Below are 15,564 nucleotides of genomic sequence, written 5' to 3'. Positions count from 1 at the left end.
TCTAGGTTCTCCTGTTTCACATTCAGCTAGCACCTAAAATCAAACTCCTCCCTGTCCCTACATCCTTCAGTTTTCTCAGCAGGGTCTTAAGTCATTAGAAGGTGAACTGCAGGATTCTTTGGTGTGAGCATTCATGACTGTTCTTGGCCAGGAATCTTACAGGAGCCTTCTGTTTTGAGCTTCTGTCTCTCTGCCCCTTCTTTAAGAAAGTCCTCGTCTGTTCTTCTTGCCTCTAATTGCTAAATTGTTAATGGTCCTCAACAACTTGTACATCCTTGGTGTCAATTTAGCTCTTTTCAACATACATTAGCTAAATAGAAAACTGTGAGGCCAATATTTCAGGCCCGTCTCTCGTGTTGTGCTGGTGGTGGTGGCAGTGTGTTAAGTACAGATAGAGTGGAAGACAGAATGCTCCGCCCCACCTATAACTCAAAATCTCAGGGGCAGTGCATATACATCGGTTTGTTAGTTTACATAAGGAGGTAACCAGAAACTGCTTCATGAAGCCTCTGCTGTGTACCACAATGTATTCTGGAAACTTCCTTGTTAAGTAGGTATTTTTAGTTAGCATTTTTCCCCAGTATGGTACAATGTAACTAGAGTCACAGTACAATTTATTGTCCAAACTCTGACACTTTAGAGAATGATGAAGTGAGTTATTAATAATTATATATTCATAATAGGCATAAATTAGTACTCTCCTAGGCAGACTGGCACATAGGTTCATCCTAATTAAAACCAGAGATAAATGAGGACTCAAGCATTCAATCATAGCTTTAATCAGAATGACACAGAAGGAAAGACTCAGCAACTCTAACTTGTTCTAATTTGAATAAAATACTAAATTTACTATAAACCCCATAAAATATACAAAATAAGGAATATATAGTTACTTTAAAATAGGCCCTGAGATGCTATAAAATGTTTAACATATGAAAATATGATTTTTACTTTATCACAAATTTGCCTTATGACTCTACTAAGATGCTTGCTATAATAAAAATCAAGTTTTAAATTAAAAATTGTTTGCCTTCAGTTTTTGATTTTTTTTAATGCAGTGAGTTAAAGATCTGTGATATCTTTAAAAGGCAGGCTATCCAGGGAAGTTTGAGTAGATGTTTTTTTTTCTTTATAAATTTCTCAGAGACAGCAAATGATGTTACCAGTTTTTAGAATTTTGTCTGTTTATCCATGTATCCAACTTGCAAATCAAGAAGTATTTATTAAGCAGCTACTATGTGCTGAGCCCTAGATACTGGGAATGCAGTTACTAATGTGATGTGGCTCCTGTTTCTTTGTGTCTGTTTGTCTGTATTTCAGCTCTTTGTTTTCTAATACATATTTTTAATCTCTCTGTTCCTCTGTTCCTCTTTCCTTTTGTCTTTGAAGCAGATGTCTGTCATTTCTGTATTTGGCAAAAGATTTGATTGTCTAGTCAGATGTTAAAGTCTTTTTTTTTTTTTTTTTTTGAGAGAAGGTCTTATTCTGTTGCCCAGGCTGGAGTGCAGTGGTGCAGTTATGGTTCACTGCAACCTCAGCCTTCTGGGCTCAGACGATCCTCCTGCCTCAGCCTCCCAAGTAGCGGTGACTACATGTGTGTACCTGGCTGGCTAATTTGTTTTTTGTACAGATGGGGTTATCACTATGTTGTTCATGCTTGTCTCAAACTCTTGGCCTCAAGCAATCCTCTTTCCACATCCTCCCAAAATACTGGGGTTACAGGTGTGAACCACCGTGCACAGTGTCTTAATAGAGGAAGAGAAATTTGCATCTCTGACCCATTTCTTAAAAAAATACACTTCAGGAAAAGAAATTTGAAGATGCCAATAGAGAAGGAGGAGGGTAGTAAAATGCAAGTTTCCAGCAGCAAGCAGTGATAATTCTCACAGTTGTCTCTTTTGTTTATAAGGTTTTTTTTGTTTGTTTTTTTGAGACAGGGTCTTGCTCTGTCACCCAGGCTGGGGTGCAGTGGCACAATCTCAACTCATGGCAACCTCTGCCTCCTGGGTTCAAGTGATTCTCCTGCCTCAACTTCCCAAGTAGCTGGGACTACGGGCACACGCCACCACTCCTAACTTTTGTATTTTTAATAGAGAAAGGGTTTCACCGTGTTGGCCTGGCTGGTGTTGAACTCCTGATCTCAGGTGATCCAACTGCCTCAGCCTCCCACAGTGCTGGGATTACAGGCCACCATGCCCACTCTTGTTTATAAGGTTTTGTATTTTAAGTTCTCCTAATTTTACTTGACTCTGCTTTTCTCTTTTCCAAGAGGAGCACAGATGATCATTATCAAGTGGATTTAATGCTCAGGTGAACATTCAGGGAATTGAAAATAGTTAAATAGGGTTGGAAAAAGGTGAGTAAATTATGGAACAGGGTGGTCACTGATCAGCGGCAGGAAGTGACCCAAGAAGTAAGCAGAAGTAAGAAGTCAGTTTTACAAGCTATCTTAAGGAGCTTGAACTTTATCCTAAAGGCAAAGGGAAGTCTTTTGAGGGTTGTTGTTGTTGTTTTTTTAACTGAAAGAGTGACATGATCCTGTTTACATCTTAAGAATCCTGCTTACCTCTTGGGAGGATTGGAAGGAAAGTAAATATGAGTGATGGCAGAACAGTTAGGAGGAGGTTTTAGAAATTTAGGAGAGAGTGACCTGGTCTAGGGGATGGAGAGAAGTATAGATTTCAGAAACAGCATATTTGGTGATTGAATGTGGGTGCCAGGGATGATTACACATTGTTCCCAGGTTTATTTTACGTGGACATCTGAAGGCGGGGGTGCCATTTACTGAAATGGGCGGTGGGGAAACATGGGACATTGAGCAAATTTTCTCTGAAACATATGGTTGCAATAAAAGTTGATGGCAATCTTCCTGAAATAATCAGTGTGGTGTCTGATATCTAACACATGTAACATTTCCTCACTAAGGGCTTTGGTTGTGAGCATTTGGAGAGGAGATATTTAATATAGCTGATTATTATAGTTCATTTCCTTTGTTTTTTTTCTTCCCTTCCCAGTGACATCGAGTCACCTTACAAAACAGAAGTCACAAAAGGACAGGCTGAAGTGTGTGAGAGTGTGTGTGCATGTGTGTAAGTGCTAGCATCTGAGGATGATGTGGATGGTTAATTATGTTGGTTCATAAACCTCTGGCCCCTCTCAGTCCACTAGCAGAATAGCTGAATAAGAAAAAAAATAAAACTAATCAAAGTTACATAACATCCTGATTGATAGAGTTCCAGGGTCAGATTGCTTGGGTTCTAGCTCTGACTGTGCTGCTTAATTCGTTGTGAGGTCCTGGACAAGTTATTTCACCCCTGAGTCTATCAGTTTTCTCATCTGCACAATGGAGAATATAATATACTGTCTTCATTTTTAAAGTCTTAACCTAAGTTATTATACATAAATTACTTAGGATGAGTTACCGTATAGTGTTTAGAACAGTGCATGACATTACTATTATAACAGGTTTTCTTTTGGCAACATGGAATGAGCAGATAATAGGCAGAGTGTTATGTAATATAGGTTGGGTCTTTGTGATTTCTTCCTCCCAGTAAGAGCATGTTGTGGTGGCAGTGGCAGTAATGATAGCTTAAAAGAGCTTGGAGTTATCCTTTGCATTCACCCTGTGAAGTGGATGCTGTCAACTGTTCCAGTTTTGCAGGTGGGGAGGCTGGCTGTTGTAGAGGTTAAGCAGCAGCCTAAGGCTACAGAGGTAGTGAATGCTGGGGCTGGGAAGTAAGCCAAGCAGTTGAACTTGAAAGCCGCACTTTTTAGCGACAACCGTGTATTGCCTCTGTAAGGTATGTTTAAGTAGTTCCTGTTCACTCAACAGCCCCCTCACACAAGAATGGGGGGTGACTTTATTTTAATTGAAGGTGATTGGTTGTTAACCTTGATTATCAAGGTCTGAAACCTCAGGTTTGAGTAGTGTAAGAGATCGTTAATCTCTCTTTTTGTTTCTCTTTTAGATATCAGTTTTTCTTGCAGGTGAAGCAAGATGTCCTTCAGGGCCGTCTGCCCTGTCCCGTCAACATTGCTGCTCAGCTGGGAGCGTATGCCATCCAGTGTAGGTGCCACTTAAGCATATTTGCCTCAGATATGTCTGGAGAAAGTATTTGCATTTTTAAAAGCGAGTTTACATACTAAAACTCTTCTTATCTATGAGATTTTGCAAAAAAAAGAAATTGAATTTATTTGGAATTCAAGTTTTGTTCAGTGTTCCTTCGGAAGAGGTAAAAGTGGAGCCAAGTACAAATCCCTTATGGTAGGTCGTATGGAGGTTTAGTCACTGGAATAGCATTGATTCTTGATTAAGTGGAGGGTCTAACAATCTGTTCTATCTACATCTCATCTGAGTTTATTGATTTTCCTCCCCACACCCTCTCCCAAGCTTCTATGTGTCAGAGATCCCATTGCTCCTGCATTGCTGTTGTGAAGAGTCTGCATGGCCAGGTGCTATTGCTAGGTTCCGCGTGTGGCATGGGTGTTGAGCTCAGTGCTCTTCAGCTCTTCGTGTTAATATGGCGGCTGTGTGGGGTGGCTCCAGGATGCATTGTCATTTTGGAGACTGAGGCTGAGACTACTTCCAGTGATGATTAGACACCTTCTAAGAATCAAGCTAGATGGGGGCAGAATAAGATAGCATGGTCCTTGCCCTTGTGGCACTTGCAGACTAAAAATAATCCAGAAGAAATATGCTAGGAAAAATGTCCTATAGATGAAGTGGTTTGGGGCTTGCAAGGTAGATTAACATAGGAAGAAGCATTTGTATAGGAGTAATATAGTGGGCTTTCTGGTATCATTTTGCTTCTTTGTGTAAATTGTAATGGGATATGTGCAGCATTGTATTGCATTTCCATGATCATTATTTCAGGCAAAGGTGTATTGAATCACATGCACTATTTCTTGGTGTCATTATCTGAGAGGATATATTGAGGTCATGGTTGTTTTTCACTTCCAGCATTTCTAATGTTTGTACTTGAAATGCTGTTTACAACATTTTACTTCACATACTTTGTTAAGAGTAATTGAAGTAAAAATGATGATATAATTATAGTCTTTGGGAATGCAAAAATAAAGAACTTCTGTTTTCAAGTCCAGAATTTGTTGCTACCATCCATATATGCTCATCAGTTGTTTTAGTAAAATTATTTAGTTGTCTTATATGTGAATTTTAATAAGACATTTGAAAAAATGTTTAAGCATGTTAGGAATATTTTATTTCTATGTTTTAAGGACTATTTTCCTAAAATGGAAAAAACTATGATATCTTTCTTTTTTAGCGGAGCTTGGAGATTATGACCCATATAAACATACTGCAGGATATGTATCTGAGTACCGGTTTGTTCCTGATCAGAAGGAAGAACTTGAAGAAGCCATAGAAAGGATTCATAAAACTCTAATGTAAGAATCATTACACCATGTCTTATTGCATCATCCATCAGTCATCATCTTCTGATATTCACAAGAAAAGTTTCTAGAATGATAAATTCTTCACCTGTGCATTTAATATTCTAATACTCCTCTTTGTATAGTTTAACTGCTTTTAACTCTAAAATGCTCATCGAAAACTTCAGTAATTTAAAAAGTGTAAAGGAGAAAGTAATTTCAATATGTAAAGTTACCGTTTTTTGGTCAATGGCCTTTCAGACCTCTCTTTTGTATGTACAATATCCCAGAGAAAATTTGTCGTACATAGGTTCATGTATTTATGATATTACATAGTGGAATCATTCTGTAAATACTAGATTTTGCAGTCTTTTTTTTTTCAGTCACCAGTATCTTGTGAAATTAATCTTTCAGCTATAAATATGTTTAATCACAACAATTTTTAACCATAAATGCATTAATATATTATTCTTCAGTGTTTCCTCTGTCTGAAGTATCCCAGTTCTTCACAGTTATAAGCCAAGTCCTATTCAGGCCATAGCAATGAGTCTGGAAATAGTGATGATGCCAGTGTGAAACCTTTGAGGGTATTGTGTTAACACCGCATGCATTTCTGAGAGTAGATACGCTCCCCTAGTAGGATTTTCAATTCATGGCCTATAGCACTGAAGTTTTAATTTCATTATAGTTATTTTGGTTAAATTCTTTACACTGGTTAACATTGCTTTATTCCCTGTTATGTAACACTCCCTCTTGAATATGCTTGGTTTCAGATCTATTATAGTTAAGGAAAAAAAAATGGCTGGGCGTGGTGGCTCACGCCTGCAATCCCAGCACTTTGGGAGGCCGAGGCAGGTAGATCACCTGAGGTCAGGAGTTTGAGAACAGCCTGGCCAAAATGGTGAAATCCCATCTCTACTAAAAATACAAAAATTAGCTGGGCGTGGTGGCCTGTAATCTCAGTTACTTGGGAGGCTGAGGCAGGAGAATCGCTTGAACCCGGGAGGTGGAGGTTGCAGTGAGCCGAGATCACGCCGTTGCACTCTAGCCTGGGCAACAAAAGTGAAACTCCATCTCAAAAAAAAAAAAAAAAAGAAGAAAGTGTAGAATCAATCTGGTCACAAAAAAATGTTTGCCTAAAGGATCCGTTTCAGTGAGTGTAGAAGCAGAAGTCAGCTGCTGAATTGCAATCAGAGAAAGAGGCCCTCTATGTTGTATTAGCATGCACTAGAAGGCTCTCCAACCTGATTGTAGAGTCCTTCATTTTCTGATTCTGCTGAAGTAGATGCTCAGAGAGTGCTTGTTATAACGTTAGGAAGGGCAATGTGTTTGGCACATTCTGAGAGTACTGATTCTACTAGGGATTTCAAAGCACAATTATATATTGAAATTATCAAGGAGCTTTGGGTAAAGGTTCTCATGTGTTTTAGATGATAGTGTTGACATTGTGACTGTTATTTTTAAGAATAAAGCTTGATCAAGTTGTGGTGTGTCTAATTTGATGAACATTCTTCATGGATTTCAAAAGTATGATACGTTGGTGGTTTTCCAGTGCATTGTGGCTGAAATGAAACATGTCACTGCAGGATTTCTTAATTTTTGAGATTTGACCTCCTTTGGTTATCTATTAAAATCTCAATCCCTCTCTCTCTCTCACACACACTCACACACACTCGCTTGCACATGGATATTTAACTCTTCTGTGCAGATTTCTGGCTGATGCTCACCCTCATCAGGAATGAATGCTGTTTTCTTTATATTACCACCAATGAAGATTTTGGGAAGAATTCTGTACTGTGTATTAAGAAAATGACAAGCATTTTTTACAGTCTCTGTACGTTAATCAATGTATTTTCAAACTACACATGTGGTCAGGAGATCTCGATATGATCCCAGTTGGGTGGTGGCGGCCCCATTCTCTTCCTCCTGCTGACCATTGCTCTAGTTCCCTTTGCTTTGGATGGAGAGCTGCTGGTGCACAGAGACATTTTACTCTTTGTGAGGGGGATGGTGTTTAATTTGAGTGCCTATATTCTCAATAACCTCTTTAGGGGTTTCTGAAACTGAGAATTTTTAATATATGCTGGGACATTGGGGATAGGCTATAATGAGCCAGAATGGATTTGGTAAATGAAATTAATATAAGTATCACTTCAGAGTATAAAATTTTGTCACCAAGAAGCAAAGGCCTTCTTGAAATACAAGGACTTACGTTTGCATTAGTAAAAAGTATTATTTGTTTTCCCAATGAATACAATGAAGATAGTTTGCATCCCTGTAAGTGCAGTAGCTGCTGTAAAATAAGGCTCTTTGTTTTTGTGCTGGGTATAGGGGTCAGGTTCCTTCTGAGGCTGAGCTGAATTACTTGAGGACTGCCAAATCCCTGGAGATGTATGGCGTTGACCTCCATCCCGTCTATGTGAGTAACATTTAATTAACACAAAATATTTTAAGCTGATGACATTTTTCTTAAAAAGTCACGGAGACTCCCAAAGGAAAGCTGCAGTCCTGTTGTTTAGCAAGCAGATGATACTTTTTTATCTATGTTTTTCTAACACAAAGCAGCTCTTGTGTGGATTAAACCCTAATGAGTTTTGCATAAAAATCTGTGATTATATTTCCATGTGTAGAAAACAATTAAGTGGGCTTGAAAACACAATCTGGATAACAGATACAAAGGGCTTAACTAAACATCAAAACAATATAAAATTGATGTATAGGCCAGGCGCGGTGGCTCATGCCTGTAAGTAATCCCAGCACTTGGGGAGGCAGAGGTGGGTGGATCACCTGAGGTCAGGAGTTTGAGACCAGCCTGGCCAACATGGCGAAACCCTGACTCTACTAAAAATACAAAAATTAGCTGGACATGGTGGCGGGCGCCTGTAATCCCAGCCGAGGCTGAGACAGGAGAATGGCTTGAACTACCTGGGAGGCAGAGGTTGCAGTGAGCCGAGATCGTGCCACTGCACTCCAGCCTGGCAACAGAGCAAGACTCCATCTCAAAAAAAAAAAAAAAAAAATTGGTGTGTAATTGACTGTATTAGACCGAAAACAGGAGGATTTTTCAAAAAATAGATTTTATGGCAGCAAAACATAAATACAATCACTTGCCAGGTAAAGTATGCGTTAGGCAATAGGCCAGGTGCAACTACTGTTGATTCTGTCAATATGAGGGTTACCACCTACTGTAGGTATCACTGCATTAATAGAAATATTTTTGCAGATTTTTTTCAGTGGTTTATGAAAACTTGCTGAATAGTCATCAGTGAGCAATTACACTGAATCTGCACTGAGTGTTCTGGATCCGGGTTTTAACCTCTGAGCTACTTCTCTTAGGCTACCAATTGATTATTCTATGTCAATGAGATTAGAAAGCCTTTGCCTTTGAATTAAGAGGAGTGTCGATAGCAGTAGTTAAGTTTTATTTGAGGAAATGAGCCAGGTACTTTATTCTTTATAGGAAATGAATTGCTGGAGAGTATTTATAGACTGATTTTTTTAATCAATTGGATTATGGAACTCAGTTTTTAAAGAACCCTAATAAAACTTTATCTAGTGCAAATAACACTCATGCATTCATTTTGTATATGTCTTTTGCTCATTAGCATTTCCTCCAAGAAGAAACAATCTCATATTATTTTTACAGTTAGAAGCATTCCTGTTTAATGTGGCAATAAAAGCTATAGATTGTGGGGAAGAAGTAGTTCCCTGATACATTAGATTCCAATTTCATTAGGTCATTAATGCTTCATAGCACTGTCCTTTAAGAATACTGCTAAAACTTTAGAATCATTATCGTTTTACCTTCCCTCCCTTTAGCCACATTAATCTTGTTAGGTTTTCAGTTTTTAAAAGAAAACATTCCATAGGAAATTTATAAAGAGAGTCTTCTGCAAAATGCTTCTACATTTGTATAATGTTTATCCTAATTAGAAATCACCTTCTGTTGATGGTAGAAATTTATGGCAAATGAGCTAGATTTATTAGACTCTTCAGTGCATTCCTTTAAGATTTGAATTTTAAGAACTGAAAGTGGGCATTGGCAGGTATTCCTCCAAATGTATTGCTTTATGTTCTTTGTGAATATAATTTTGCAGGTTACCATTTATCTTAGAGTAGAAATAACATTCTCACAAACAGTGTTTGTGCATGTCCTTGGTACCTACTCTATGACTTTTTCATTTTAAGATCCTGTTTTTAAAATTTGGATTTATTATTGCCTTAAAATAAGGGTTCTCTAGTCTTTACCAGAAGAGATTGTACTTTTACATTTTTGAGCACTCTTAAAGTTATAGGTGGAAGTAGGAAGAAACATGATAGAGACTTCAGAAAATTCGAGTGTGTGTCTGCTAGTGACTGCCTAAACTTTCTAGAGAGAGTTGGGGTGGGGATGAAGTGGGTTTCATGATTGTCCGCGTCGGAGATAAATCAAGCCATTCAAAAGCACCCTTGATAGAAGCCAGTGGTTCTCAGTCTTTAACTGTACAGAAGTATCACCTGGGAGTCCTGTGTTTTTTCTGCTACTTTGGCCTCTTCATTAGAGATTCTGATTTAACTGTTTCTGGTAGTGCCCAGGCATCAGCATTTTAAGCTGCACAGTGATTCCAGTTAATATGTTGCTAGGATTGAACACCACTGTGTAAGGAAAGTTGGGTAAGTCCCATTGGCCTGACTGGTAGCCCAGACTCATTTTAATGAACTGAAGTAACAAGTGTGAAGAACGCCAACAGAAAGTTTCTTTTAAAACTTTGAAAAAAATAAGCAACAAGTTAGCTACTATCATAGTGTATCTAGCTTTCTAGGCTGATGTCTTTCAAAAATTAAATCCAATATTAATGTAACAAATTATATTTGTATGGTCAATTATAGTTTTACAAAGAGATTTTATGTGAATATGTGGTTATAGGCATATGTTTGTTTTTGCAGGGAGAAAACAAGTCTGAGTATTTCTTAGGATTAACTCCGGTTGGTGTTGTTGTCTACAAGAATAAAAAGCAAGTGGGGAAGTATTTCTGGTAGGTATGGCTTGAGAACAGAGTTGGCATTCTATGTTTTGGGCTTATGGGACTCTTGTGTCAGTGAAAGAGTTGGGGAAAAGAAAACAGGTATATTTCCAGTGGTTGATAAATAAATGAGTGAAATTGGGTGTGAGTTTTCTCCTGTTGCACCTCAGCATATGTTTTCTCTGTAAATTTCAGACACTGTGATTCTAGACTCTCTTTTCCCTGGGAGCTGTGTGTAGTAGGATTTCTCACCCATTTCAGTATGTGCTGGTGGGCTGTGGATCCAGGACTATTCTGACTTTTAGCTCCAAATGGGGATGAGTTGGAGAGATTGGGAAGCCCATGGCTCTACACTGTGTTTGGCAAGGCAGCACTGCCACAATCTAGGGATTCTAAGGTCATTGTGCATTTAGTGGAGAAGCATAGGACAATGAGAATGGAGTTTTCATTAGAGTGTATGGGGGAAGTCTCTCTGTCGCTGTATGTACTGGGTATGGAGCAGTATATAAAGGAGCCAGTATTCACCAGTCTTTTTCCACTGGACACTTCCCTGATTTTCTGAAAGGTTAATACTTAAAAACAGCAACAACACCATCTGCTTTGTTTTTTAGGCCTCGGATTACAAAGGTTCACTTCAAGGAGACTCAATTTGAACTCAGAGTACTGGGAAAAGATGTAAGTTTCCAAGCCCTTAGCTTAAATTAGAAGAGGGGTGTCTTGTGTGTTCATTTATAGCTTAAAAGACATTGTGAAGAAATGTTTTCTTCAGCTGCTTCCACATGGAACCAGGTTAATTAACTCACATGCACAACTTCTCAAGGAAAGAAAGGGAAGTGAATAGAAATGAATGAGAGGGTAATGGAGAAATGGGCATTTTAGATTTAGCAAAGGAAAGCAAAACCTTTCTAAGGCAGAGGAGAGAATAGGAGGTGATCATTGTTGTTAGTGTAATTTGCTTTCCAGTACTCCCTGTGAGGGTAGAAGGTAGGAGTTATAATCAGAAGGGTATAGCCTGCATTCAGGACTGCCAAAATGCATTCTAATTTTGCTCTAATGTAAATTAAACAACCTTTTGGGAGTCTCACTTCTGCTCTTTCCCTCATTGAGTGTGATAGACAAACCAGATGGAAATTCTGGATGCTTTCAAGGGAGAATGTAAAAATGCCGGCCTTTGCTTTGCAACTTGGCAATGTCCTCTGGGAGTATTTGGGTAATGGGCACAGAACTTGTCAGTGCCTGGATGTGCTTTCATGCCTTGATGTGTGTCTTTGAGAAAAATGGTCGAAAGAAGGCAAGGATGTGAAAGCTTCCTTTTGATCTACCTGTGAAAATAATGCTTCATTGAAGTGCTACTACTGTAAACCACATATTATGGGATACATGAGTGAAAATAAGATGTTTAATCCATATTTTTGGGATACATGAGTGAAAACATGATATAGGAGAATCTACTCTTCTGTCTCTTTGATACTAACTTTGTGCAGAACAAAAAGTAAGTGGAGTTGAATTGATTTTCTTGATTAAAGAAAAGTAAATTGGTGCTTATGCATGCACACATTGAGACACAGGAACAGTAGAGCTGCAGCTACATTTGGGGTATGGTATTTGGCAGAGTGCCTCACATGTAGTAGGTACTTCATAAGAATCTGTTGAATGATCAATGAACTGATGCACTGAGACACTGTGTGCTGCCAAATCAGAAAACCTGATGCTACTCTTTGTTCTCCTAATAGGAAAAAAACATTATCTCATCCTGAACTATATGGCATGCTGCCATTTACTGATACAATTAAAATTGGATTTTGAAATGAGTTTTAACAACTTGTAAGGAAGGGGAATTCCAGATTTTTAAAGAAATGATAGTACAGAAGCCATATAGTTGTTCTTATGGTTTAGTTTGGAGGAAATCCAATGTGTTCTTCAGCTCCTGATTAGACATCTCAATTTTAAAAGATGTGCATTATAATGTAAGACTGAATTAAAATCATGCAAAAAGTAGAGTAGCTAATTAGGAGGGTTTTGTAGTTTCTCCCTATGTTGCCATTAGGTTCACATGAATAATAATTCATCTAAATAATAATAATGCAAGGAGTAAGATCTGTTAGATATATTTGAAAATAATGTTTCAAGCTTTTTTTAGCAGAATATGATAATCAAAAGACTTATGGAAGCATTACTATTATTCAAAGTATTCTTTCCTTATAAGTTATTTTTGTGAGTGAGGTCCTCTGGTGAATGACTTTCATGTTATTATTACAGTGTCTTAAAATATATGTCTACTACTGTCTCAGGATAAATATTTGGCAAAGGCCCAGCTAAGCTGAACTTTCATCTTCTTGGACTTCATGATTAGGCAAAAACAACAGCAACAAAATTGATATCATCATGTTATTTTTCAAATGACAGTCTCCATCGAATGACCCTGTTTCCTGTGTACTCGGCTCAGGTGTCTCCCACCCCCACCTCATTCCTTCCTCAGCTTTGAGATGAAATGGATGTCTGGGGAGGCCCAAGGCACTGCACACTTCTAGGTCATTAAGCTCAATGTCAGTGATCTTTAATAAGGTGACAAAGCAGGTCATATAACTCAGAGGCTTGAATTAAAGGGTTTTTTTTATTGCTATTAAGTATCACATTCATTTAGTCAAAGCATTCTATTTCCTAAGTATTCTTGCTTGTGGTCTTTTCTCTTTCTCCACCAGGGTACCTCTCTGTGAGGCAGTGATTTACATAATGGTTAAATTAGGTTGATTATTATGGAGGCCTAACTGTACTCACAAATTGAATTTAAAAGCCCCTTAAAACCCATCACTTGGAACAGTAATCACATTCAGCATGAGGAATGGTTGAAATGCTTATTCTGCTGGTTTGCTGGTCTGGTCAGAAAGACTTAGTATGGTCATTGCATTTAGGCCAAATTCAGAGATGCTTTCATGCATTAAACTTCCAAATAAGTACTGTTGTTTACATAATTTTTTACAAAAAACTAAACTTTTAGTATAAAGATCGTACATGTTCACTGTAGAAAATCCAGAAAATACCCTGCAAGGAAGAAAATTAAAATTATTCATTATCCTAAAACTCAGAGGTCATGAATATTAATATTTTGATACAGTTGCTTCTAGGTTTCACCCTATCAGTGTGAATGTGTATATATTTATACGTACATGTAGATTATCCCCTATGTGGTTTTGTACATGCTTTTGTATTTTATATTGTATCATAAGAATTTTCCCTTTTTTGCTAAATTTATTCATAGGTTCCTGCATGGTGTTTGATAAGTTTTCTTTTTATGTGTTTTACTTTTTTTCTTGCTATTGTGGATGCAATCTTTTCTTTCTATTATCTCTTCTAACTGGTTTTTGATAGGAGAATTGAAAGCTGTGGAATTTTATTTATCTCAGATCTAGTCGTTTTGCTGAATTCTTGTATTCCAGCTGAGTTCTTAATTTGATTCTCATAAATTTTTATAGGTATATCACTTGCAAATGAAAATAATTTATTCCTTCAATTCTACTGTGTAAATTTCACATTTATAGTATTAGTCCGAACTTCTAGAAGAGTACTAAGTGTTATAGCAGTATAAGGCATCCTTGATTGGCTTTCTGTTTTAATGAAAATATCACTACTGTTTTATCACTATGTGTTAGTGCTTGGTTTTAGGAATATGTGTTTTTTACTAGGTGCTGAAATTTTTTAAAGTTTATTATCAGATGGTTGATTTTCACTGAATACCTTGAGAACTAAGGCTGTTACTTGTTTACTCATTCAACAACTTAGGCTTATTTCAAAATCCAGGCAAGAGATGATAGTGTCTCTATCTCAGTGGATCAAGGTGACAACAAAGTGCAGAGAAGCTGTTGGATTATGGATTTTACCACCAGGGTTTCCTGAATGTGGGCAGATATGAGAGAGAGGAGTCCTGGTCACTTAAACGAGTTTGGCCTGAGAAACAGGAGGTATAAGTATAGAGCTATCATCAGGTGAGGTGGGGAAGGCTATGGATAGAGCAGACTTGAGGAGGAAGATCAGGAGTCCCATTTTGAACATGTTGAATTTGAGATGTCCTTTAGACATCTAAGGGGAGATATTAAATAAGAAGTGAGCTATGTGAGCCTGGAGTTTAGTACCAACGTCTGAGCAGAATATATAAATTTGAATATATAAAATTGGCGTCTGCTACTTTTTGAAGCCACGAGACTACCTGAAATCACTAGGAGAATGAGTATAAATGAGAAAAGAAGAGAGAGAACCAGCAAAGGAGGCTGAAAAGAATCAGCCAGTGAGATAGAAGGAACAGTAATTATGCTGAATGCCAAGTAAAAGTCATGTATTAAGCATGTGTCAAATGATGCTGATATGTCATACAGGGTAAGGGCTGAGAATGGGCCACTGAATTTAGGAATGTAGGAGATCACTGACAAGGTGAGTTTCAGTAGATTGGAAGAGTGAGCTTCAACCCAGCAGTTCCCCTGTTAAGTATGTATACCCTAGAGAGGTGTTCTGTGCAGCACTTACGTAAAAGTCAGAAAAAGAAATTAACCCAGAATTCCATTAACAGGGGAATGAACAAATAAATTGATGCATATTCATTAAGAAAAACCCGTAAGAGAGGTAACAGGAAGATAAGAATTGGAGATTTGGAGATGGTGAGTGTGGACAACTCTTTGGAGGAGTTTTGGCACAAGGGGAATAAACAGAAATATAGCTGGCAGGTACTGTGCCAGCATCAAGATATGAGGAGGGTGACTTTCAGGATGACACCCACCATGAAAGACTGCAGAATTTCATCAACTGATGAGATCCAAAGCTGGGAGTTTTAGGGGGAAGGAAAGAGAACGGTCTGAAAGCAGCAATGTGGAGCAGGAAGGATCCTTCCCACTTTTAGGTTCAGAGATGGAAGAACAGTGGAGACAGAAGACACAGCCATCCCTCGAGGGCTACAGTGGAAACAGGGTCTTCAGAGAGAGCCGGGGGTCTCCTAGTGCAGGAAGGTGAAGGACATATGAGAGAACAGACTGAGGAGTGAGGGGGTTTGCTGATGAGAGATCATGAATTCTGGAGGGCACAAAGCAAGGGTTTCAGGAGTTGAGTAGTGATGAAGAAAGAGACAGGCGAGGGGGTGTGCTGAGCATTACTGGGGGGTGACTGAGATACACAGAGATAAGGAGCA

At 38.2% G+C, this 15,564-nt stretch overlaps 1 protein-coding gene across 4 annotated transcripts in view; it reads left to right on the top strand.

Annotated features, from left to right (window-relative positions):
- The window catches only part of EPB41L4A (erythrocyte membrane protein band 4.1 like 4A), a 274,611-nt gene that overhangs the window by 148,152 nt on the left and 110,895 nt on the right, over positions 1–15,564 (top strand). For all 4 annotated transcript variants that reach the window (XM_055387555.2, XM_004042349.5, XM_055387552.1 and 1 more), the window contains 5 exons: positions 3,969–4,066; positions 5,283–5,403; positions 7,720–7,807; positions 10,315–10,403; positions 11,003–11,066. In XM_055387555.2, coding sequence (XP_055243530.1) covers positions 3,969–4,066; positions 5,283–5,403; positions 7,720–7,807; positions 10,315–10,403; positions 11,003–11,066 — 460 coding nt within the window. The remainder of the gene's footprint in view (positions 1–3,968; positions 4,067–5,282; positions 5,404–7,719; positions 7,808–10,314; positions 10,404–11,002; positions 11,067–15,564) is intronic.

This window comes from Gorilla gorilla, chromosome 4 (genome assembly GCF_029281585.2).
Source record: "Gorilla gorilla gorilla isolate KB3781 chromosome 4, NHGRI_mGorGor1-v2.1_pri, whole genome shotgun sequence".
In the NCBI taxonomy this organism is placed as follows: Eukaryota; Metazoa; Chordata; class Mammalia; order Primates; family Hominidae; genus Gorilla; species Gorilla gorilla.
This window is presented reverse-complemented; position numbering and strand designations above follow the sequence as displayed.